At 40.0% G+C, this 27,722-nt stretch overlaps 1 protein-coding gene and 1 long non-coding RNA gene across 2 annotated transcripts in view; both read right to left on the bottom strand.

The window, feature by feature from the left end:
• Positions 1–27,722, bottom strand: part of LOC134586612 (uncharacterized) — an 880,984-nt gene that overhangs the window by 611,305 nt on the left and 241,957 nt on the right. The gene's annotated exons all lie outside the window — the stretch shown is intronic.
• On the bottom strand, positions 98–24,424 carry PCCB (propionyl-CoA carboxylase subunit beta). Its single transcript, XM_063442230.1, has 15 exons — positions 24,208–24,424; positions 20,416–20,535; positions 13,666–13,734; positions 13,382–13,438; positions 12,857–12,970; positions 11,459–11,569; positions 10,226–10,334; positions 7,533–7,653; positions 6,933–7,014; positions 5,707–5,830; positions 4,502–4,609; positions 3,648–3,748; positions 2,514–2,612; positions 1,064–1,163; positions 98–429 (listed from the first exon to the last, which is right to left on the bottom strand). Exons 1-15 carry the CDS (start codon positions 24,394–24,396, stop codon positions 308–310), a joined length of 1,626 nt encoding a protein of 541 aa, XP_063298300.1. The 5' UTR covers positions 24,397–24,424; the 3' UTR covers positions 98–307.

Here is a 27,722-nt window from a genome sequence, read left to right as displayed (position 1 = left end):
AAGATAAATAAAGCAGAGGAAGAGGAAACAGGTAAAAGTAAAGTTTGAGAAATTTACAACCTTCAAGTAATAGGAGATCAATATGCCAATTTTTATATTTTTTTTCTCACAATCTCCAATTTATTTAGAATTCCAAAAAGGTCACATTATACACCATACAGATATGTTACCAACATACCAGTATGGGGCCATGTCTTATATCTTTTGATAGTGTTTCATTGTAGTTTGACACAAACTAATCAGTCCTGAATTTTGAAGCCATAATGTCCCATACAGGAATGTGTATTTGAATTTGTCAACTCCTAAATCAAAGAGGAATATTTGCATGTTTCTTCCAAGGATTCACCAGCTTCTTACTGGCAAGTACTTCAAGGTCTCGACATATGCGCAAGCGGGTGGTGGATGGCTGAATGATGTCATCAACGAACCCTGATTAAAAGAAGAAAAAATAACAGAAAATTAATTGTTTGAAGTGGCTTTGTCACGGTCTGGCGTGTCTGCATATTTAGTAAGGACTTAAACAGTGACATCAACAAGGGAGTGCAGGGAAAGATGAGATTTACGAACCCGAACCACTTCTTATGCCTCCTCTTTAGCTGCTGGGAGCAGACATCAGTGCTGTACTCTTGCACATATATAGCTGTACAGCAGCTCAATTTCTTTACAGCCGCCACTGGTGATAGCGCCACCTAGTGTAAAGCTGGTCAGGCGGAGGAAAAATACTGAGACAAAGCATTTCCTTTGTATCAGTATTTCTTTTAAATGAGCTGGAATTTCAGTGAAATTTCAACAGTCAGTCTGATTATTTCATAAAGATAATATATATTCTGTTTTAAAAAAATGTCACTGAAAAACTGTTCACGTACAGACTCTAGGCACCATGAACTCTTTATATCACTGAAGTTGTTTTGCTGCTTTGAGTAACCACTTCATTCTCACAGCTATCTGCTCGTACAGCACTACTGGAGGAAAGGCTGAGTGCGCACGTTTTTCTCAGTTAATGTCAGAGCTGTCACAATGGGGATCCAAGAACAACGTGATATTTAAGGGCTTGTGTGTTTACCTCTAACAGCTGCAGGGAAGGGATTGGCAAACTTCTCCACATATTCTGCCTCTGCTTCCGCCTGGTTCTGTTTTCCACGAAATATGATCTGAACAGCACCCTAGTAGAGAAATGTATGGTACAAGTCAAAATTGGAAGCAAATACTGAATTAACAGAACTATAATCATATGACTGGCGTAACCCCTTAAGGACACATGACATGTGTGACATGTCATGATTCCCTTTTATTCCAGAAGTTTGGTCCTTAAGGTGTTAAGGAAGGTTACTTGTCCACAAAAGGCTTTAAAAAATTAAAAAAAACATAAAAAGCCAACGTGGACTGCTACACATTGAAAAGCACTGATCACCATGGCAACTGCAAATTGGCTTCTGGTACCTGTGTCATATTGTGGGGTAAAGCAGTAACTCACATCTGTCAAATCTGTTTCAACTACTTTTACTTGCTACAATTTGGTTTAATTTAGATTACTCAAAATCTACATTATGCCAACCAAAGCCAAAATGAAAAAGCATTGATATAAATGGTGCCTTGATTCTGGCATTAACAGATGCATCATGTACAAAAAGATAGGATAAGTGCAAAGAAATCGATTCATATAAACAGTGAAGCAAGCTAGAAGAAAGGTACAATCTGTGGCACTAGAACAGTAGCAGCTAGAACACACTGATGGGCACAACCACATCAATCCCACAAGAGCAAAGATACACAGAAACAAAAATGGTGTGCAGCGCATATATAGAAGACCCACATTTTTATAGATGATACATGCACAGTGGGTAAGTGTATGATAATAAATACCCCAGTATCAATCAGTCTTAGTAGATCACAAGCATTTATTAGAGTCTTATTTAGAAGACTGGCTCAGGTAGTGTTGCTTTAAAGAGAAAATCTTAAGCTGTTTCTTGAAATAACTCCAACAGGAAGAAGCTTGGTCCTCAGAGTATAAGAGGCACAAAAATAAGCGAACATAAAAATGTTCTATATATGTTCTATATATGCGCTGCACACCATTTTTGTTTCAGTGAAGTAAGCTGTAAGGAAATACCCCAGCACCTTACCAACAAGAAGCAAAACGACACAAAAAAGACATGTTGCAGCGAATGCTATGTGCATGAAGTCCAATAAAAATAATTATTTTGAAGATCCTGACATGGAATCGTCCAGTCTTCAGTTGGTGATGTTTTGTTACATATACTCTTTAGCAACTGTTATTTTTATTGACCTTAATGCACACAGTATTCAGCTCAACCTGTTTTTTGTGGGTTGTAACATTAGCAGATGCATGCACCGCAAAACCTGTGGAATAGTAATGGGGCTCATTCTCAATAAAGTAAAGATTCCTGGATGTAATGGGCCATGGGTAGCGGTCACACAAGAACAAAAATACCAAATGTAATTCAGTGCTAAGAAGTTGTGTTTTCCATGAAAAAAAAAAAATGATAATTTACCTTGGCACCCATGACTGCCACTTCTGCTGTTGGCCATGCATAGTTAACATCTCCTCTCAGGTGCTTAGAGCTCATGACATCATAGGCTCCTCCGTACGCCTTGGAGGAAAGAGAATAAGAAGTAAACAGCTGAACTCACACTCCCAAGTAATCAAATGTAAGGACCGGTGGGTGACCCATTTTAACCCCTTAACCCTTTAAGGACACATGACATGTGTGACATGTCATGATTCCTTTTTATTCCAGAAGTTTGGTCCTTAAGGGGTTAAGGACCAAACTTCTGGAATAAAAGGGAATCATGACATGTCACACATGTCATGTGTCCTTAAGGGGTTAAGAGCATATTTCTTTTCACATTTCCTGAGCTCCCTAAACAGAACTGTTAAATTTTCACCTAGGAGGTGCATTTCAAGATACTTTAGTTTAGAGAACTAAAAAAAATGGCTCACCCGGATCTAAATGTATTATCTAGAAGTATATTACCAAATATTACCACCTTACAACCATTATATTTAAAGGAACACTACAGGGTCAGGAACACAAACCTGTATTCCTGGCCATACAGTGTTAAAACCACCATCTAGCCACCCTGGTCCCCTCATGCCTCCCTAAATATAGTAAAATCTCACTTGTATTCAAGTCTGGAGCTGCTTGCTTTTCCTGGTTTCCTTTAGACCTGCCCACTGCCTGCTGACATCAGCAGAAGTGGTAACCTGATCCAATCACAATGCTTCCCATTAGGATTGGCTGAGACATAGAAAGAGGGCTGAGCCAGCACAATTCAAACACAGCCCTGGCCAATCAGCATCTCCTCAGAGATGAATTGAATCAATGCATCTCTAAGAGAAAGGTTCAGTGTCTGCATGCAGAGACACTGAATGTTTGGATGCATTTTAGGCAGCCATGACCCAGGAAGGATCTCTAACAGCCATCTAAGGAGTGGCCAGTGAAGTTATCACTAGGCTGTAATGTAAACACGGCATTTTCTCTGAAAAGACTGTTTACAGCAAAAAGCCTGAAGGTAATGACTCTACTCACGAGAACAAATTCAATAAGCTGTACTTGTTCTGGTGACTATAGTGTCCCTTTAAATGAGTGCCAGTCAACATCATTTCTCTTATACATCATACCTACCTTTCTGGTTATAACTGTGATCTTTGGGACAGTGGCCTCAGCAAAGGCAAATAGCAGCTTTGCTCCATGTCGGATGATGCCTCCATACTCTTGAGCCGTACCTGGCACATAGAGAAGGGGAGAGGTAAATAGAAAGACCATGATTTAATTTCACATATAAATAAATACTAATTACTTAAAGTCCAAAAAGGAAATTATAGTAAATAAGTAGACTTGGATATCCAATTCCAAGAAATGGTAATCTGAACATCGATTCTGACATTTAATAAAAAGGAAAAACATTGGATAGTTAACTTTTATAGCCGTCTTTAAAATGAATAATACCAGCATATTTCAAAGTATTAATGTACTGATCACACAAGGTTGCAGTCAGGCCCTGAAAGAACCCACACTTTGTATCCCATAAGAGATACACCAAGGATAGTTTTCTTAGATTAGGAATAGATAAACTGTTAATCCCAGGAAGACACCAAAGCAGAGGGAGCTATAGTGTTAGGAATACAAAGGGGGCATTAGAAAGGAAAGGGGGAGGGAGAACAGACCTATTTTTTTAATTTTGACAATTGATTCCCATCTGCAAAGGGATTTTGGCTCCTCGGCTTAATTCACAGAAACTTGTAAGTGGGAGTCTCAACAGTGGCAAGTGAAACAAACAAAACATACCCACCATTCTTTTATTTAGTGAAGCATGAGAAAAAAAAGATCGTTCTATACAAAGCAATACATAAAAGGAATACACGTAGTTGCTACTTTATGTGGTAAATATGAGACATAGCAACCCTTCTTTGAAATGGGTAAACTTGGATGTTTGGTTTGTTTGAGAAATGTGATCAGAAATTTGGGATCTACATTACCTGGTAAAAACCCGGGTACATCAACAAAAGTGATAAGCGGTATGTTGAAGGCATCACAGAATCTGACAAAACGCGCTCCTTTCACAGAAGAATTGATATCTAAGCAACCTTTGGGGAAAAGAACGGGGAGTTATAACTAACTTAAAATGATATCTTTCCATTCATTCAGGGTTCTATATGTCTATTTATAAGTAGATGTAAAGGAATGTGTGTGGTTAAAGGGACATGCATCGCTTTTTGGATTTTTGTTTGTATTTTATTTTTAAACCAGCATATACTTTTACACAAACACACAAATGAAAATAAAGCCAGAAAAACTTTGAAACGTATGTAATAAATATTATGTATGTAATAAATGTAGTACAGGTATATAACAAATATTATGTAATAAATAGGGAAGTTTCTTCCCCTTCCCTTTCCCATAAAACTCTAGTTTCAGATCAGTCATCTAATGATAGAATCAGGAGCATCATTGTGCAGCAGGAGAGAAATAAACCAGACACCAGAGCCTGGTCTGCATGATCACACGGACCAGACTCCATCTCTTCTCCCCCTGACAGGATGGTGCAAGAGTGGAGGATATCTTCCAACTACACATAAATCTGTCAGGCATGCCCAATGCACTTTTCCAGCATTCCTAAAGATAGAACACTGATGTGTTAGGTCAGTGTCCCCCTGGAGTTTGTGTGAAAAGCAAAGCATAAGAATGAATAAGCAGGTAAATATAAAAAGAAATGAAAAAAATAAATAAATAAAAAAATTGCTTACTTTTATTTGTTCAGCCTGCAGACTGGGCTAACTGCCTCATTCAAAGGTAAAACTTTTGAGTGAGATCACTGTCTCAAAGTGATGTATGTCCCTTAATAAAATATCATAGTGGACAGTGAGCCTATGAGGGAGGGTGGTGTGATTGCTGTAACTACAAGTTTACCTCTGAATGTTGTACTAAGGGGACACAATGCTTCCTTATGTACCAATTACTGCATGTCCCCACTACCTCATGCATAATCTCCAGGAGTTATGCCAACATTTCAAAGTGGTATTGAAAAGGTATTGAATAAACAATCAAAACTATGGTTAAAAAATAGGCATATTTAAACATGATCCATCAATTCGGCAGTCGGCCAGTCACATTTTTTTAAATGATGTCTCCTTAGATGTTCTTTCAAGTTGTGGGTGGGCACATTCAAACACTGTCATAGTACCTGAGGCCACCTTTGGTTGATTTCCTACTATACCAACTGTCCTTCCATTCATCCGGGCAAAGCCCACCACAATATTCTTGGCATAATTGGGCATGATCTCGAAGAACTCTCGATCATCAACAATCTGTGAAGACAATTTTTAGTAATAAATTAATGACAGCTCAGTGAGTAAAAGCTTAGCACACCAACATGGCCACTCTCTGAAAAGAGGCATCTTCAGACAATGCAAGCTTCCTCTTAAAGGACCACTCCAGGTACCAAAACCACTTCATGGAGCTTGGAGTAGTACTTCAAGAACTAGAATACTGCTGAAATTATTGGTTTGTAAAACAGTACAACATTTTTAAAAGCGAGAATGAAAGGAATTTATAGTACCAATTGGCATTAAGTAATGTAGCAAGAAAAAAAGATTAAAATTTCTTTTTTTTAAATCAATAATTGATTTGCTAGAACTGCCAACTGCTGCCCAAAACTGCTGGGTTTCCCCATCTGTGCTTCAACAGAATGACAAATAGATGTATATCTAAATCCATATTCAGAAAAACCTAAAACTCTCTGGCCGTCCTGATTATATCACAGCTGTCATAAATAATGAGCAAATAATTCTCATTACCCAAGATTATACATACACATACATTAATCACAGCAACTGAATAGCTACTGCACAGGACTTTAATTTCCACTAATGTCAGGCAGCACTGGGACATACATTCATTTCCTCTACTTAACCCCTACATTACACTAAATACTAATCCTGACAACCGCTTAACTCACTACCACTAACCCTGAACTGAAAATATGGAACAGAAAAGATACACAAAGTGTCTTGTAAGAAAACCATCGGGGTGTTCTGAAGACACTATAAAAACGAATTTCCGTTAAATTTTATTATAATATATAAAATTATATATATTTTATACAGACACACATCTCAAGTAAAACCCTGGAAAAAGTCAGGCTTGGGCCCCGTAACTAAGAAAACATGTTTTTCCAATTCCCTCAGCTCGACCTGCAAATAAACACAGGCAAACACGTTGAGCTGGAAAGTTTGGTAGAATTGGAGAGATGTGATTTCTTGGAATCGATGTGCCGAAGGCCCTTCTCGAGATGTGCAACTCTAGAGTCCGAATTTGCATAAATCTGTGGGGTGTATGACCAAGGTGTGGGTGTGTTTTTAGGCACATACATTAAAAATGCATTGGAGTGCTATGGATAATTTACATTACCGAGTGAACAATATCCAACATGTCATATGCTTTAGTGGACTCCATAGGAACCACTGTGTCTAATCCCGGTATCAGGCGGTCACTAAGAGAGGAGAAACGGGAAAACAAAAGATTTAATGACAGATTTAGTTACCAAATATCCCCTGTTTTCAACTTAAATCAGGTTAGTTAAATAAAATGAAAAAATTAGGTAGATTTTTGTTGCAGACACTACGAGGGATATTAAGCAATGTGGTATAAGAAGAGATGGTTGAATTCATATTCATTATATTTATTAAAGTGATCCTAAAAGAGATTGGTTTATTTTTAATGATTTCTGAACGTTTTGCTAAAAAATGCCATTACCAAATTTACAGTGGCGGGGAAAATTAATAAATCTGTTGTGTTGCTGAAAAAATATTTAATAAATAAATGCCAGTGTGCAAACAATCAATGAGTGATATAAATAAATAAAATGTGCAAATAACTGGTTAAAATGAGATATAAAAGTGTGAATGACATTTTGATAAATCTCCTTGAAAGATTGGTTGGGGACAGGACTGCATTGCTCATCTATGGAAGAGAGCACTCTGAATATTATGCATCAGCGTAGGTGCTCACTGTGGATCATAGCACTCCCGGATTGGAGCTGGGTCCTTGTTGCTCAGTGGAAGATAGTTGAAGAATTCACGCAGGTTTAATAGTGCATCAACATCATTCTCAAATGCTCTGTGGGCTACACCTGCAAAAATAAATAAATGAACATGACCACTAATTTCACAGGATATAATGAACAACTACCTCTTTGAAACAGCATGGCTTTTTTTTTTTATCCCATGAAAACGTGTCCAAATGGAGAAACCACAGGATGGACTTGGCCTATAATGGTATGTGTATGGTTGCCAGGCTGTGATTGTCTACTCCATTTTATGAATACCCTGCACAGTACCAGTAAAGAGGTCTTTAATTCATCCAGTGGACGTGTATATAAGTAAAACTAGGCAGTAATCTAAAAATATGAGAATGTTGATTCAGTCATTTAATGTATTTTTGGGGGGTAAAAAAAAATAAATAAAAATTCACTAAACAGAAAAATGGTTATGTAAAAACTGGAGACACGAAATAGTAATTGCGGATATAAATAATTAGGGATGTGCATGGGCGAAATATTCGGTTTGGCATTGCGAAATTCGGAACTTTGGCATAGTTCGATACTTCCGAAATTCGGGACTTCGGATATGTTCTCTTGCATCCGCTCAGTAGAGAACTCCCTAATTCCCACAGTATTAGGGAGCCATCTACCAAAAGACTGAAACACCAAGTAAAGATTACTTAGTATTAGTAAATTCTGCCCCTACTCGCTGTATAGCGAGTAGGGGCATGTCTAGTAAATAGTGAGCAGCCCAAGTGTGTCGTTCCCCCCCCGAGCCCTGATCGGCGGGTGGGGGCACTAAATTAGAATAGAGGGGGGGGGGGACCTATTGCCCTCCCCCTGACCCCCACCCCTGAGCGGCAGGTGGTGCGCCTAAATACGAATAAGGGGGGGACCTATTGTCCTCCCCCGTGTGAGCGGCAGGTGGGGGCCATAAATACCAATAAGGGGGGGGGACCTATTTTCGTCCTCCCCCCTGGCCCCCACCACTGAGCGGCGGGTGTGGCCCTAAATTAGAATAAGGGGAGGGACCTATTGTCCTTCCCCTCAGCCCCCACCCCTGAGCAGCGGGTGGGGGCCCCTACATAAAATAAATTAATAAACCCCTACCCCCCTCACCCTAAAAATAGTGTGGGGGGAACAATAACCAAGTACCTGTAAAAAAAAAAATTTTACAAAATTAAAAGGAAATACTTACCATTTCATGTCCCAAAAAAGGGCAAATAAAAAAACATAATACCCATACTTAAAAATAAATAATAATAAAAAAAAATGAAAAATAATCCATCTTCACCCATGAAGGGCATCGCGCAGACCGAGTTCCGCAGGGCGGGGGAAGGCTTATAAAGCCTTGCCCCGCCCTGCAATTAGGCTCAGAGCACTCTGATTGGTTGGTTTAAGCCAACCAATCAGTGCTCTGACAGGTAAGTTTGGAATTTTCCCACACTGTGTAATTTGACTCATAACACTCTGGTTGATTGAAAGCAACCAATCAGAGAGTTAGGAGTCAAATTACACAGCGTGGGGAAATTCCAAAGAACTTTCCCATGCTGTGTAAAATGACAGAGCACTCTGATTGGTTGGATTTCAAGCGAGTAGGGGCAGAATTTACTACGCAAATTTTTACTTAGTATTAGTAAATTTGTCTGAAAGACCAATTTAGGTCTTTCAGCCTTTTGTTAGATAGCTCCCTAATACCGTGGGAATTAGGGAGTTATCTACTTACTCATTCCCATTCACTGACTAGCTAAGTAACTTACATTTTATATGAATGTGTTACTTGATTGTTGTAAGTGTTGCAAATGCTTACAGCTGAATCCTGGCTATGTGTGTATACTTTTTATTTAAACTGGTATACAGTAACATTCTTCATTCTTCCACTGGGTATATTAGTACTTCGGCAAATCCGAAATTCGGCACTTCAGCAGTTCGGTTCGGTACTTCCGAAATTTGACACTTCGGCAATTCAGCTATTCAGACATTCAGAAGTTTCCGAATTGCCCGAATTGGCATTCGGAACGAAACAAATTGCACATGTCTATAAACAATCATATACAGTGGAACCTCGGTTCTGGAATGCTCTCATACTCAAACAATTCGGTATTAAAACAAAATATAAAAAAAAAAAAAGTGTCTCGGTATTAGAACAAAATCACACGGCATTAACCTCGATGGTATGACACATCGGCCTTCTAGCACTAAACAAAGCGAACAGAGCTCCATTCTGTCAGCAGGGCTGACAGGTAAAGTGAAGTTACATTTTCATTTTATTTACATTGTGTTTATTAGTTTTCTGTATGATTTTATGCATTTAAGATATTATTAAACTGTAAAATATGTGTTAAAATGCTGTACTTTTGGAGGTCTGAAACTGATTAATCTAATTTACATTAATTCTTATGGAACAACTCGGTTCTCAAACAGCCTTCTGGAACGGATTAAGTTCGAGTTCCAAGGTTCCACTGTATAGACAATTCCAGTATTATTTCTTTTAATATTGAAGAAGCACTTTAACCACTTTCTGAACTTTAAGTCACAACAGAAAGTAATTAATGCTTTGCCATAACAGACGAAGCAATTTCATATAAGGCAAGCATTATGCTTATCCAAATATTAAACACAAATAAAATAATGTTTTTTTCATACATAATTAATTAGTAACCTGATAGCGCTGTGTGAGTCTTGGCTCCTCCCAGATCTTCCTGGGTGACATCTTCATTCGTAACCGATTTCACCACATCTGGACCAGTTATGAAAAGATAGGAAGTGTCCTGTGCATGTAAACCAGTTTAATTATTTGAATACCTGTGCCCATACTATAAGGTTTACAACGAATCTGTGCAAAGCGCATATAAATGTCTAATGGGCAAATAAAATTGATTTAAGGAGAAGAAAAAAAAAAAAAGTAGGCATTGTGAATGGTTTCCATTTTATTACAGCTATGAGGAATAATAAAGTATATTAGACCAGTGGTGTATCCTGGTTTTGTGCTGCCCTAGGCAGGACAAAACTCAGGTGCCCCCCTCCACCCCCACCCAACCCTTCCCCCCGCCACTCCCATCCAACCCTTCCCCCACGCCGCCTTCTAAATACACACCCACACACACACACACATTCAATGACAGATACGCATACACTAGCTAACAGACACACACTCACACTAACAGACATACACACACACACACTAACAGACATACACACACACACACACACACACCAACAGACAGACACACACACACACACACACTAACAGACAGACACACACACACACACACCAACAGACAGACACACACACACACACACCAACAGACAGACAGACAGACAGACAGACAGACACACACCAACAGACAGACACACACACACACACTAACAGACAGACACACACACACACACTAACAGACAGACACACACACACACTAACAGACAGACACACACACACTAACAGACAGACACACACACACTAACAGACAGACACACACACACTAACAGACAGACACACACACACTAACAGACAGACACACACACACTAACAGACAGACACACACACACTAACAGACAGACACACACACACTAACAGACAGACATACACACACTAACAGACAGACATACACACACTAACAGACAGACAGACATACACAAACTAACAGACAGACAGACATACACAAACTAACAGACAGACATACACAAACTAACAGACAGACATACCACACACACTCACTCATTTAACTCCGACCGCCCAGTAGCCCGCCGGCATGTCAGTTAGCTGCAAGGTTAACAAGACATTTGCCCTGGGCATTTGGGGGCGGCAATTTTTGCCGCCCCCTGGAAAATGCCGCCCAAGGCAAATGCCTTGTTTGCCTCGCGGCTAAAACGTCCCTGTATTAGATCCATTTACCTTCACCATAAATGTGAAATCCGTCAGAGCTGGGGAGTAAACAGCACCACCAGCACACGGTCCCATAATTAGACTGATCTGAGGTACAACCCCTGAATTCACCACATTTCTCTGAAAAGACAGACATTTTGCATTTGGAAAGGGTTTTGTTGTAATAGTAAAGTATTCAACATGGGAGAATCAGGTTGCATTTGAAGAAAAACAAACAAACAAAAAAGAAATAAACTTTCACAGCTAACCTAGTCTGAGACAAGTTTAACCCCTTAAGGACACATAACATGTGTGACATGTCATGATTCCCTTTTATTCCAGAAGTTTGGTCCTTAAGGGGTTAAAGGGACACTATAGTCACCAGAACAACTTTAGCTTAATGACGCTGTTTTGCTGTATAGATCCCCTGCATGCCCCTGCATGCCCCTGCAGTCTCACTGCTCAATTCTTGGCCATTTAGGCGTTAAATCACTTTGTTTATACAACCCTAGACTACCCTCCCTGCATGTATCTTGCACAGCCTTCCTAAACACTTTCTGTAAAGAGTCAGCTAATGTTTACACTTCCTTTATGTTAAATTCGGAATTTCTCATCTCCTGCTCAGTGAATAGCTTGCTAGACCCAGCAGGAGCCTCTTGTATGTACCCTCTTGTATGAAGATAATGATTACACTCACCAGAACAAATACATTAAGCTGTAGTTGTTCTGGTGACAATAGTGTGCCTTAAAGCTGTTCTGACACCTGGTATTATTTGCTGCGGCATTCATCAAAGCAGGCTGTTCCAGATGTGGGGGAGCCATGGCAGGCTTCTGAAATGGAGGAAGGACAAAAAACATGGATCACACCCACAAAGGTGCGCTGCACAGGATCTGTTATGAAGTGAGGAGTATACCTGAAAACTCCATGATGTCTCATAGAAGGCAATTAAAAATTAAACACATTTTGGTAATTATACAACACAATTTAACATGTTTAAATTTAAATTTCAGCAACAGGTTCATTCTAATATATGTAGAGTTCACAGTTTCGCAAGTGAGGACATTAGCCTAAAACATATGTCCACTCACTGCCAAGATATTCTGGAACCACTCAGCTATAGTACAGTGTAAAAGCGAACAGTGACTTCTCTGGATTTACACCACTGAACAAAGCATAGAAAAACACAAATAACTTGATGATATTTCATTAAATGCTGTTTTCTTTTCAATTTATATTAAGGATTTAACAAATCACATAATCATAACAGAAAACCACTTCTACTATAATATAAACTTTTACAGAAAATAAGTCCTTTAATTTATTATACTACAGTAATCTCCAGAAAAACTGTGGATGCGGATGATTGTCTATACCTATAAGATTGTAGGCATTCCCATTAGGGTATTGGGAAAATGCTATCCACTCACCAAAAAGATATCAGCATATCCAGCCAAGGATTCCACACCCTCTTGGATGCGAGCTCCTCCTGAGTCATTAAGTCCAATTACAGGGGCTCCCACCAAAACAGCCTGGTCCATGATCTAGGGAAATCAAGACATGTTAGGAACATATTCAACCATTCTTTAAAGGCATGTGTTAACAAAACACAGTTAAAAACGGGGGCCTAGTACTGTCAGTCCATATAGGACTTTATTTAGGGTGTGCAAATTAAATTCCAACTGGAGGCAGCACTGTTTTTATTTGCCTCTAGATATATGTTGTAGACTTTATGGACTCCAAAACCTCACAACTCCAGTACGTGGAGCATGTTTCCTCCCACAGATAGACACCATAAACCTGACAGGAAGAGACATGTAAACTACCAAATTCTTGTCAAAATGTCCACAATGAAGAGGATCTGACCCATCATTCCTCACAAAGGGGTTCCCATATGGTAAAACCCTACCCTTGTCTATCCCTTTATTAAATTAAACCCTGTTTATGATATTTACCTTGCATATTTTTTGTGCGTGAGCGCCAGACAAGCTGCCTCCAAACACAGTGAAATCCTGCATGGAAATAAGAAAAATAAATGTAATTAACTACTTTGTGAAGTTACACTTTCCGTTCTATTAAGGAGAGCCTGAAAGAGACACATTTTAGGTATTTTTAGGTAGATACAGAAATGCAAACAGATATATCCGAGGAACTTCAAACATGAAAAACACTTCATCATTAATTGTACACAATGCTCCTTACTATGTGAATGAGCAAACCCCACCGCATCCACAGTTACCTGGCTGAAGATGTAGACTAGTCTTCCATTGATTCGGCCTTGCCCTGTAACCACACTGTCTCCAGGATACTGGTAAAAGAATCATCGTAAATATGTTAAAAACATTACACTTTATCCAAATGTTTAACAAGACTAATTTAGTCTAGTGGCAGATTAGTAGGACGGAAAGATTACATTTCTCATCATATATAGGTACATTCATTTAAACATTAAAGGAACACTACAGGTACCCAGACCCCTTCATCTCATTGAAGTGGTGTGGGTGTGATGTACCCGCGTGTTAAACATGCAGCTGAAAACATTGCCGTTCTGCAGTAATGGCAATGTTTTACTTGCAGGGTTAACTTACCTTTAGTGGCTGTCTATATAACAACCACTAGAGGTGTTTTCACGAAATAATGAAGTAAAGCTCCACTATTTTCTCAGAGAGATCATCTGACTGGTGCAGCCAGCGTTTTTCTGCACTCTCGAGAAGGTAACTTTCAACACTTGCTCTGGGGGTGGAGGATTAGGGCACTGTATCGTTAGGAAAACACAATTGTATTCCTAACATTATAGTGTTCCTCTAAAGGAACACTAAGCACCAATGCAACTTGAGCTAAATGAAGCAGGTTTGGTGTATAGATCATGCCCCTGCAGTCTCACTGCTCAATTTTCTGCCATTTAGGAGTTAAATCACTTTGTTCATACAGATCTAGTCACACCTCCCTGCATGTGACTTACACAGCCTTCCTACACATTTCCTGTAAAGAGTAATCTAATGTTTACACTTCCTTTATGCCTAAATGGCAGAGAATTGAAAAGTGAGACTGCAGAGCCAATATCTATACACCATAACTGCTTCACTAAGCCCAAGTTGAATTAGTGCTTAGACTATCCCTGCAAGCAGCTACCATAACTCTAAAATCAGTCCATGAAAATAAGTCTACTTGGCAAACATTTCCAATGTTACAGTAGTGGTTTTCAGATGCAACTTTCCTGTAACTGCACATGCAAACACAGTTAGTTCTGCAGGTTGTCTAACAGTACAGATTTTTAGAAGTCTGTCTATGGTATACAAATGGAAGTACAACAGAATATTGCGAAGGTGTTTGTGACCAAGTTGGTGTTACTAAAAGTAACGTGTAATATATAATAATATATTTTTTAAAAAATATTGTAGAAATATTGGAGTGGAAAAATTGTTATCACCTTGTTTTGCTGCTTTTACAACCTATGAAAGCGTTAATTCTATAAATAAATGTAAACTCTTAAACACTGGCTTTTAAAGGCTCACTATAGCATTAGGAATACAAATCTGTATTCCTAATCCCTCTAATGCCCCTCCCCCCCCCCCCCCCGCAATAAAAAAAATATAACAAAATTATTTACTTAGCCTTTTCCAGCACTAAGGCTTCCTTTACAGCTGCTCACCCCTCTGCCTCCCACGTAATACAGGGAGTGCAGAATTATTAGGCAAGTTGTATTTTTTTTTTTTTTCTTTCTTACATGGAACTTGTTTATTAAAGCCCTCCAATTACTTTAATTTGGCACAGGACACAATGGTTAGAAGTTCTATTTTACAGAATATAAAGCTATAGAGATTGCTAACCTACATCTCACCACTTGCCTGCACACAGGAGCATTAAATTCACCTTAAGGATAGCAAAGCATCATGGCTATTGTAGTTTTAAAACCTTGGAAAGACTCTCTATTAACAATCAAACTGCAACATAGTAACTGCTATTATGCCATTGTCTTTTTACATAATTTAAAGTGAACATGTAATTTAAAAAAACAACATATTAAATTGCCCCTTAATAGTCACATAGTTGTCTAGGTTGAAGAAAGACTAAAGTCCATCAAGTTGAACCGTGAAGCTCATTCTTTTATGGTGTTGATCAAAAAGAAGGCCAAAAATCGCAAATTTAGCCATTTCGAATTATGCCACAAAAACAGAAAAAAAACAGAAAAATCCTTCTTGACTATCAGATTTTTCCTTGGATCAATGACCTGTTTACGTACGTATCAAATATATTCTGTTTATGCAAAAAAAGCATCCAAACCTTTTTAAAATCCATCTATAGAATCTGATAATACAACCTCTTTAGGCAGAGAATATCACATAATTATTGCTCTTACGGTAAAGAACCCTTTCCTCTGCTGTTAGCGAAAACACCTTTCTTCCCGTCGTAAGGGGTGACCTCTTGTCTGTTGTTTATTCCTCCTAATGAATATTTGTATAGTGCTATCATATCCCCTCTGAAGCACCTTTTTTCTAAACAAAAAAATAAGCAATGTTTTCCATCCCCCTTACTAGCTTTGTAGCTCATCTTTGCACTTTTACTAGTTCTGCAATATCCTTCTTTAAAATTACAAAATTACATTGCATATTCAAGGTGGGGGTCTTACCATTGATTTGTAAAGAGGCAAAATTATATTTGTATTACATGAATTAAAGCCCCTTTGTATACATGAAAGCACCTTACTAGAACGGCAGATTGGCATTGCATACTGTTTCCTAGTTTGTGATCTATAATTGTTCCCAAGTCCTCTACCCTATTTAAAGGGACACTCCAGGCACCCAGACCACTTCTGCTCATTGGAGTGGTCTGGGTGCCAACTCCCACTACCCTTAACCCTGCAAGTGTAATTATTGCAGTTTTTCATAAACTGCAATATTTACATTGCAGGGTTAACTCCACCTCTAGTGGCTGTCTATTAGACAGCCACTAGAGGTCACTTCCTGGGTTCTAGCACAGGTTTCCTGTGCTAGAGCGTCGCTGGACGTCCTCACGCTGTGTGAGGACCTCCAGCGTCGCTCAAAACCCCATAGGAAAGCATTGAAATGATTTTTCAATGCTTTCCTATGGGGAGACGTAATGCGCATGCGCGGCATTTCCGCGCATGCGCATTAGGTCTCCTCGGCCGGTGAGCGAGATTAGTCTCGCCCATCGGCCGACGTAATCATTAGGAGGAGCGTCGCGGAGGCAGCGGCGAGGGACATCGCCGCTGTCCCAGGTAAGTGACTGAAGGGGTTTTCACCCCTTCAGTAACCGGGGATTGGTGGGTGGGAGGGAGAGGGACCCTCCAGTGCCAGAAAAACGGATCGTTTTTCTGGCACTGGAGTTTCCCTTTAATGTGTGAGTGGTTTGTGGGTTCCCTATTTGAAAATGCATGACTTTGCATTTATTTTTATTGACTCTCATCTGCCACTTACTTGTCCAATGTATCCAAATCCCTCTGTTTAGAAGCTGTGTCATGTTCAGACTGTATTTTGTTACCGAGATTTGTGTCATCTGCAAACATTGACAAATTACTTTCAATGTCCACTTCAAGATCATTTATAAATAAATTAAAGAGAAGTGGACCCAGGACATTACTCTGAGGCACTCCACTTACCACGTTTGTCCATTTTGAAAATTTTCCATTTACAACTGCACTCTATCTTTAAACCAGTGTTTTATCATGATTGTCCTTCTAAACCAATTGATTTTTTTTTTTAATTTTTTTAATTTTACAAATTAACCTTTTGTGTAGAATTGTATCAAATGCCTTAACAAAATCCAGATAGATCACATTTAATGGAACAACCTGATCTATATTTCTACTAACTTCTTCATAGAACACATGGCATGAGCTGTTTTTCATAAAACCATGTTGATTCCTGCTAATGATATTTTTGTCAAGAATTAATTCTTGAATATTGTCCTTTAACAGCCCTTTAAACAATGTCCCAACTACAGCTGTTAAGCTATCTGTAATTTCCTAGTTGAGATTTTGAAACCTTTTTGAAATATAGGCACCAAGTCTGCTTTTCTCCAATCCTCTGGTACAATTCTCGAAAGAGAAGAATCCTGAAAAATTAACAACAGTTGTATGGATATTTCTAAACTAAGTTCCCTCATGTAAGATCAATACAATATGTTTCACGAAGATACATGAATATATCTTGATACTTTATATTGAATGCATCTCAACTCCATCCCATCGCCACCATCTCCAGAGCATCGGGGGGTCTTAGTCTTCTTATGGAACTCACTTCCGGTCTTCTTTGATTTGCCCTGCTTGGGAAACCATGGCAAATGTCCTCCGACACGCTGGCTTCTGTACGGAGTGTTGTCCGTTATTCAGTTCTTGCACAATGTGTAGATGAAGTATTATACTCTGTCCAAAGACCATGAGTGGTTTTGTATCCTGTACAATGTGATGTTTTTCTCCCTCCATCTTCCTCCAGCAGCACTCTGGAGGCCAGGATCCTCTTCTCACTCTCCATCCATGCCGTCAATGTGCTCCGTGTGAGAGGGAAGCAGGGGGTGTCGGCAAGTTGTATTTTTGAGGATTAATTTTATTATTGAACAACAACCATGTTCTCAGTGAACCCAAAAAAATCATTAATATCAAAGCTGAATATTTTTGGAAGTAGTTTTTAGTTTTAGCTATTTTAGGGGGGTATCTGTGTGTGCAGGTGACTATTACTGTGCATAATTATTAGGCAACTTAACAAAAAACAAATATATACCCATTTCAATTATTTATTTTTACCAGTGAAACCAATTTAACATCTCAACATTCACAAATATACATTTCTGACATTCAAAAACAAAACAAAAACAAATCAGTGACCAATATAGCCACCTTTCTTTGCAAGGACACTCAAAAGCCTGCCATCCATGGATTCTGTCAGTGTTTTGATCTGTTCACCATCAACATTGCGTGCAGCAGCAACCACAGCCTCCCAGACACTGTTCAGAGAGGTGTACTGTTTTCCCTCCTTGTAAATCTCACATTTGATGATGGACCACAGGTTCTCAATGGGGTTCAGATCAGGTGAACAAGGAGGCCATGTCATTAGATTTTCTTCTTTTATACCCTTTCTTGCCAGCCACGCTGTGGAGTACTTGGACGCGTGTGATGGAGCATTGTCCTGCATGAAAATCATGTTTTTCTTGAAGGATGCAGACTTCTTCCTGTACCACTGCTTAAAGAAGGTGTCTTCCAGAAACTGGCAGTAGGACTGGGAGTTGAGCTTGACTCCATCCTCAACCCGAAAAGGCCCCACAAGCTCATCTTTGATGATACCAGCCCAAACCAGTACTCCACCTCCACCTTGCTGGCGTCTGAGTCGGACTGGAGCTCTCTGCCCTTTACCAATCCATCCATCTGGCCCATCAAGACTCACTCTCATTTCATCAGTCCATAAAACCTTAGAAAAATCAGTCTTGAGATATTTCTTGGTCCAGTCTTGACGTTTCAGCTCGTGTGTCTTGTTCAGTGGTGGTCGTCTTTCAGCCTTTCTTACCTTGGCCATGTCTCTGAGTATTGCACACCTTGTGCTTTTGGGCACTCCAGTGATGTTGCAGCTCTGAAATATGGCCAAACTGGTGGCAAGTGGCATCTTGGCAGCTGCACGCTTGACTTTTCTCAGTTCATGGGCAGTTATTTTGCGCCTTGGTTTTTCCACACGCTTCTTGCGACCCTGTTGACTATTTTGAATGAAACGCTTGATTGTTCGATGATCACGCTTCAGAAGCTTTGCAATTTTAAGAGTGCTGCATCCCTCTGCAAGATATCTCACTATTTTTGACTTTTCTGAGCCTGTCAAGTCCTTCTTTTGACCCATTTTGCCAAAGGAAAGGAAGTTGCCCAATAATTATGCACACCTGATATAGGGTGTTGATGTCATTAGACCACACCCCTTCTCATTACAGAGATGCACATCACCTAATATGCTTAATTGGTAGTAGGCTTTCGAGCCTATACAGCTTGGAGTAAGACAACATGCATAAAGAGGATGATGTGGTCAAAATACTCATTTGCCTAATAATTCTGCACTCCCTGTAAATAATGCACGGCCTTCTCTGTGTGGTCCAATCCAATGCTCCTCATAGAGGAGCACTTGGCACCTAATGCGCATGGACGGCGAACACCAAATGTGTACTGTGTTCAAAGCTTGTCCTATTTGGTCAGTGCGGCAAAAGCGCCTCTAGTGGCTATCAAACTAACAGCCACTAGAGGTGGACTTAACCCTGTGATATAGACACTGTAGTTTGTTTAGAAAAAAAGAAGAAGGTGGAGTGGTCTAGATCACTATAGTGTCCATTTAATAGTAGCTTGAAGATTTATTTAGCAACAGACATTTCAAAAAAACTGCAAAAAAAAAAAAAAAGTGCAGCTTCAAAGGGCTAAATGCTGGGTGTGGGTTAACTCCAGTATTGAGTATAATTTTACTTGGCAAGTTCTGACTCTATATAACAATTAAATAAGAAAAAAAAAATAAAAAAAAAAAATGTTTTTTCACCTTAAGACTTATGCAAAATGTTTTGGCAGGAACAGACACCTTCTTTGCATGCAAGGTGCAGCACATTACCTGTGCCCCATATTTATAGTGAAGTGAATAGCAAAAGAGAATGCTGTGTTCATAGGTAGGCATTAACACCTTAGGTTAAAGTTAAAGTGGTTTTGGTGCATAGATCCTGTCCATACATTCTGGCATTACCATTTCAAACAAACAATGTTTACATCTGACCATGAATACAGTCGCTTCACCAATGAAGACCTTTGGCTTTCAAAGGTCTTCACATTCAGTGTCTTAAAAGTACAAGGTAAAGTGAAACTCTGTTCATGATTTGCATTGGATTTAATTCAGACATGAAGAAATAGCATGGGCATGCAGACAATAATTCGGTTATATAGATTTCTTTTTAAGTTAGGTGAAATAGGGCAAGTTTAATAGTCCAGTTTGATAAAAGGGGAAGGAGAAGATTGCACCTTGTTTTTGTCTTCCTGCATCCCAAAATCTGCGCACCTGTGCTCCACAAACATATCATATTCTGCAAAGCTTCCAGGATCCAGCAGCAGACTTATCCTCTCACGAGCAGTTAACTTTCCCTATGGTAAAACAGATCATTTTAGATTAAAATTACGCAACATTATAATTTGTAATATATAACACATTAACGATTTTAACAGCATGATGCAAAGGCCTAGTTAGTCTTTTCCCTGCTGTTTTATCAGTGCAGTAAAATACTTTTAACTAAAACAATTTAATTATCAACAATTACAGATAATGTCTAAATTAAAACCAAAATCATTTTATACAAACACGTTTCTATCCCTTAACCATGTAGAACACCAAACGGTGCACTCATTTTGTAATGCCAACAGACTTAGCAAGACTTTACACGTTTCATTGTACTTTTAGAATTTCAACCTGTTATTCTATCTAAGATTAGGAAATGTAGTCAGATTTTGTAATACCTAAAATTGTCTAGTCCAGGATGCTTATTAAGATCAAGTGTACTGCAGTCCACCTCTGGTTAAACCAGTTTATGAACACTTTTTTTTTTTTTTTTTTTTTTTAAATGTACATGCTAATAGCAATGTTTCTCAGTTATATTGCTTCACCAATAAATGTTACTTTAATGGCTCATTCACCTCTACCAACATAAACAATAAAAACAAAAAACGAACCACTGCACATTTACTTTTTTTAAACAAGCCCTTTCACCTCCAACTTCAGTAACAGAGTGTTAATTATTTAATAGTGATGTAAACTAACAACCTTAAAAGGACCACCATAGTGCCAGGAAAACAAACTTGTTTTCCTGGCACTATTGTGTTAATAGTCTCCCTCCCCCCCCCCCCATCCTCATGGCCCCCCTCCCACCAGGCTGAATGGGGAGGAAGGGGTTAATATCTTACCTTTCTCCAGCAGCGGGCTCCCTCGGCGCTGGGGACTCTCCTCCTTCCTCATTTCTCAATGCTTTCCCATGGACGCAGGCGTCTTCTCACTGCGATTTTCACAGTGAGAAGCGCGGAAGTGCCTCTAGCGGCTGTCAATGAGACAGCCACTAGAGGCTGGATTAACCCATATGTAAACATAGCAGTTTCTCTGAAACCGCTATGTTTACAGCAGGCAGGGTTAACCCTAGATGGACCTGGCACCCAGACCACTTCATAGAGCTGAAGTGGTCTGGGTGCCTATAGTGGTCCTTTAACAGGGACACTATAGGGCAGTGATGGCTAACCTTGACACCATAAATTGTATCTGGACCACTTTTTCCATGATGCTCAGCTAGCTATTAGAGTCTAAATTTCACTGGCAGTCCCTCCATTCAGAGTTAAACCATTTCAATGCAAAGTAAGGATTTAATAAACATTTATATTTTTTTCAGTTTCAGACAAGTCCACTAATGATAGAAACAGGGCATCACTGTGCAGCAGGAAAGATAAACATGACTGAGCCCTCTCTGCATGAATCCCACTGATCAGACTCCCTCTAAGAATGTTGCAAGGTGAAGAAATCGCCTAAATGCACATGTGTAAATATTTCAGGCATGCCCAATGCACGTCTCCAATATTCCCTGGGATAGGACACGGATTGGTTAAGTCAGTGCCACCCATGGAGTGGGTGTGGAAAGCAAAAGAAAGAGGCAGATACAAATGAAATAAAAAATTTTTTAAAAAAATGTAAAAAATGTCAGCTTGCAGAGTGAGGCAATGGTTTCACAGTTCTCTCAAACTGATGCCTGTCCTTTTAATTACGGTTGAACAAACACAGTAAATTTTAAGTTTTGTTTTGCTTCACAACTTGCACAATTGCTTCAGTGTTATGGGGTTAAGCCCAAACTCTACTGTTATTTATTGCTGGATTGAACACCTTCATTTTAAGTAGCTATTGAAAACAAGGTATTTTGAATAATAAAAGGGTATTCGTAAAAAGACTAATCTGTCAAATACTTTGAGCATATCTGAAAGGGCATATACAAAAGGGGCATTCCAATCTCTCTCTAAGCCTTTAGTAAAACATACAAGAATATGAGATCACCATTTTAGTTTCATGGAGATAGTATGTAAAACCTCTGAGCCACACAGTTATCACCAAGACCCCCAGTGTAACCAAGCCTCCCAGTTACCACCAAGATCCCCCAATGTCACCAAACCTCCCAGTTACCCCCAATGTCAGCAAGCCTCCCAGTTACCACCAAGACCCCACTGTTACCAAGCCTTCGGTTACCAATGTCACCAAACCTCCAACATACCACCAAGACCCCCAATGTCACCAAGCCTCTCAGTTACCCCCAAGACCTCCAATGTCACCAAGCCTCCCAGTTACCCCCAATGTCACCAAGCCTCCCAGTTACCCCCAATGTCACCAAGCCTCCCAGTTACCCCCAATGTCACCAAGCCTCCCAGTTACCCCCAATGTCACCAAGCCTCCCAGTTACCCCCAATGTCACCAAGCCTCCCAGTTACCCCCAATGTCACCAAGCCTCCCAGTTACCCCCAATGTCACCAGGCCTCCCAGTTACCCCCAATGTCACCAAGCCTCCCAGTTACCCCCAATGTCACCAAGCCTCCCAGTTACCCCCAATGTCACCAAGCCTCCCAGTTACCCCCAATGTCACCAAGCCTCCCAGTTACCCCCAATGTCACCAAGCCTCCCAGTTACCCCCAATGTCACCAAGCCTCCCAGTTACCCCCAATGTCACCAAGCCTCCCAGTTATCACCAAGACCCCAATGTCACCAAGAATCCCAGTTAGCCCCAATGTCACCTAGCCTCCCAGTTACCCCCAAGACCCCAATGTCACCTAGCCTCCCAGTTACTCCCAAGACCCCAATGTCACCTAGCCTCCCAGTTACTCCCAAGACCCCAATGTCACCTAGCCTCCCAGTTACTCCCAAAACCCCAATGTCACCTAGCCTCCCAGTTACTCCCAAGACCCCAATGTCACCAAGTCTCCCAGTTACCCCCAAGACCCCAATGTCACCAAGCCTCCCAGTTACCCCCAAGACCCCAATGTCACCAAGTCTCCCAGTTACCCCCAAGACCCCAATGTCACCAAGCCTCCCAGTTACCCCCAAGACCCCAATGTCACCAAGTCTCTCAGTTACCCCCAAGATCCCCCAATGTCACCTAGCCTCCCAGTTACCCCCAATACCCCAATGTCACCTAGCTTCCCAGTTACCCCCAAGACCCCAATGTCACCTAGCCTCCCAGTTACCCCCAAGATCCCCCAATGTCACCTAGCCTCCCAGTTACCCCCAAGACCCCAATGTCACCTAGCCTCCCAGTTACCCCCAAGACCCCCAATGTCACCTAGCCTCCCAGTTACCCCCAAGACCCCCAATGTCACCTAGCCTCCCAGTTACCCCCAAGACCCCAATGTCACCTAGCCTCCCAGTTACCCCCAAGACCCCAATGTCACCTAGCCTCCCAGTTACCCCCAAGACCCCCAATGTCACCTAGCCTCCCAGTTACCCCCAAGATCCCAATGTCACCTAGCTTCCCAGTTACCCCCAAGACCCCAATGTCACCTAGCTTCCCAGTTACCCCCAAGACCCCAATGTCACCAAGTCTCTCAGTTACCCCCAAGACCCCAATGTCACCTAGCTTCCCAGTTACCCCAAGACCCCAATGTCACCTAGACTCCCAGTTACCCCCAAGACCCCAATGTCACCTAGCTTCCCAGTTACCCCCAAGACCCCAATGTCACCTAGCCTCCCAGTTACCCCAAGACCCCAATGTCACTGCCAAGACCGCCCTGTCCAGCTCTTACCCGCCGGTGCTGAGCCTCTATCCGCTGTTCTCCTCCGCCCAGCAGCGCTTCTCTCCGTTTTTTCTCTATCCGCTCCGGCACACTGAGGTGACTGACTGAATAGACCCGGCATGCCGCCCGGGGAGCCCATTTTACCGGAGCCTTACTGACAGCAACCAGAAGCCGAGACACACCGCGGAGAGCCGCCATGACACCACCCCACTCACTGGCCAATCAGCGAGAACCACTGTCACCAATAGGCCAATCACCAACGCGCTGACACTAGGCAGCCAATAGGAGAGCGGCACAGGACAGCCAGCCAATGAGTGCCGGAGCTACTGACAGCAGCAAAGACCAAGGGCACTGTGAGAACGTCCGCCATGACGGTCACCGTGTTAGCCAATCAGGAACAAGAAACAAAATATAGGCCAATCATAGAACACAAACATTCACATAGGCAAATCGCAGCATCGCTCTACGGAGGGAACCAATCAGAATCTAGTATTAGGTGTATACCTGGCTGAGCCAGTGAGTGCAGTCACTGTCTGGGGAGAGAGAGACATAATGTGACATTCAGAGCAGGGAGATCTCAGGCTCCCCAAAATAAACAAACCCTCAATAAACAAACTCTTAACCCCTTAACACCGCAGCCAAATGTACAAGTTGTGAACGAAACAAAACGTAAACAAAACCTGGCATTTGCGCTATATGTCTGTCCAACCGTAATTCACCTCTTTCATATTAAATGCACCCCCCCTTATTATATATCATTTTTTTTTTTTTTTTTCGTTCTACATGACATTTTAACTGTCAATGTCATAATACTGTTTGCTTTTACTGCAATAAAATACACATATTTGTATTCAGCAAAGTCTCACGTGTAAAACAGTACCCCCTATGTACAGGTTTTATGGTGTTTTGGGAAGTTACAGGGTCAAATATAGCGTGTTACATTTGAAATTGAAATTCGCCAGATTGGTTACGTTGCCTTTGAGACTGTATAGTAGCCCAGGAAATAAATTTACACCCATAATGGCATGCCATTTGCAATAGTAGACGACCCAAGGTATTGCAAATAAGCGATGTCCAGTCTTTTTTAGTAGCCATTTGGTCACAAACACTGGCCAAAGTTAGCGTTCGTATTTGTTTGTGTGTGAAAAATGCAAAAAACGCCAATTTTGGCCAGTGTTTGTGACTAAGTGGCTACTAAAAAAGACTGGACATACCCCATTTGCAATACCTTTGGTTGTCTACTATTGCAAATGGTATGCCATCATAGGGGTAATTTTCATTCTTGGGCTACCATAGGGTCATAAAGGCAACGTAAGCAATCTGGCGAATTTTAATGTGAAAAAAATTAAACACAAGCCTTATATTTGACGCTGTAATTTTTGAAAACACCATAAAACCTGTACATGAGGGGTACTGTTGTACTCAGGAGACTTCGCTGAACACAAATATTTGTGTTTCAAAACAGTAAAAAGTATTGCAGCAATAATATTGTCCCTGTAAGTGCTGTTTGTGCGTGAAAAATGCAAAAACCGTCACTTTTACTGGCGATATCATGGTTGTAATACATTTTACTGTTTTGAAACACTAATATTTGTGTTCAGCGAAGTCTCCCGAGTAAAACAGTACCCCCCATGTACAGGTTTTATGGTGTCTTGGAAAGTTATAGGGTTAAATATAGTGCTAGCAAATTAAATTCCCTATACTTTCGGCATGGGTGGTCAGGCAGGTCCCGCTAATTGTAATTAATTAGGATACCTAATTATGTAAAATTATTACATAAATATATGTGTAGAATTAATATATGTATATATATACATATGTGTATATATACGTATATATATATATTTTTTTTTTAATATTTTTATTTATATATAGGTATATATAAAGTGATATATACGTATATATTTATGTATATAGATATATATATTATTTCGTTCTACGTGTATTTTGATATATATATATATATTAATATCACAATACAGTTAGAACGAAATAAAACACATCTATATATTTTTTAATATTTTATTTTTAATTATTTTTTTTATTTTATTTTTTTACGTATTTACATATTTATTTTTTTATATTATTTATAAATATATATATAACAATAATTATATATATATTTAATCAGTATCAGTCTACGTGTAATTTGATATTAATATATATATATATAATTATATATATATTAATATTAAAATACACCTAGACGGTGTATGTGTGTATGTATATGTGTATATATATACTTAGATCATATATATATATAATATATATATATATGATCTAAGTATAAATTTTTTTTTTTACACTTTTAACATTATTTTTATTTGATTTTCAGCCAGCAGGGGGACCAACTGTCATTACAGTTGGTCCCCCTGCTGGCAATACAGAAGCCAGCTATACCGGCCATGTGATTGTGAGGTCCTCGCAAGGACCTCACTCTCACATGACCGGGAGGGACCGGAGGAGGAAGATGTGCCGCGGGGGGGCTCCCTGGGAGTCCCCCCAACCGCGATCGCCGGCGTGGGACCGCCGGCGACCGGGTAAGTTACTAAAAACCGGAGGGCGTACTATTACGTCCGGCGGCGTTTAGAGCCGCTTTTAAAAGGACGTAATAGTACGCCCTCCGGTCTTAAGGGGTTAATAAACAAACCCTTACTAACCCCTTAACACCGCAGCCAAATGTACAAGTTGTGAACGAAACAAAATGTAAACAAAACCTGGCATTTGCGCTATATGTCTGTCAAACCGTAATTCACCTCTTTCATATTAAATGCACCCCCCCTTATTATATATCATTTTATTCAGGGGAAACAGGGCTTTCATTTAATATCAAATATTTAGCTATGAAACATAATTTAATATGAAAAACATGGGAGAAAATAAGATTTTTTTTATTTTTTTTGTTCTACATGACATTTTAACTGTCAATGTCATAATACTGTTTGCTTTAACTGCAATAAAATACACATATTTGTATTCAGCAAAGTCTCACGTGTAAAACAGTACCCCCTATGTACAGGTTTTATGGTGTTTTGGGAAGTTACAGGGTCAAATATAGTGTGTTACATTTGAAATTGAAATTTGTCAGATTGGTTACGTTGCCTTTGAGACTGTATAGTAGCCCAGGAAATAAATTTACACCCATAATGGCATACCATTTGCAATAGTAGACGACCCAAGGTATTGCAAATGGGGTATGTCCAGTCTTTTTTAGTAGCCATTTGGTCACAAACACTGGCCAAAGTTAGCGTTCGTATTTGTTTGTGTGTGAAAAATGCAAAAAACGCCAATTTTGGCCAGTGTTTGTGACTAAGTGGCTACTAAAAAAGACTGGACATACCCCATTTGCAATACCTTTGGTTGTCTACTATTGCAAATGGTATGCCATCATAGGGGTAATTTTCATTCTTGGGCTACCATAGGGTCATAAAGGCAACGTAAGCAATCTGGCGAATTTTAATGTGAAAAAAATGAAACACAAGCCTTATATTTGACGCTGTAATTTTTGAAAACACCATAAAACC

The sequence above is a fragment of the Pelobates fuscus genome, chromosome 2 (assembly GCF_036172605.1).
Source record: "Pelobates fuscus isolate aPelFus1 chromosome 2, aPelFus1.pri, whole genome shotgun sequence".
In the NCBI taxonomy this organism is placed as follows: Eukaryota; Metazoa; Chordata; class Amphibia; order Anura; family Pelobatidae; genus Pelobates; species Pelobates fuscus.
This window is presented reverse-complemented; position numbering and strand designations above follow the sequence as displayed.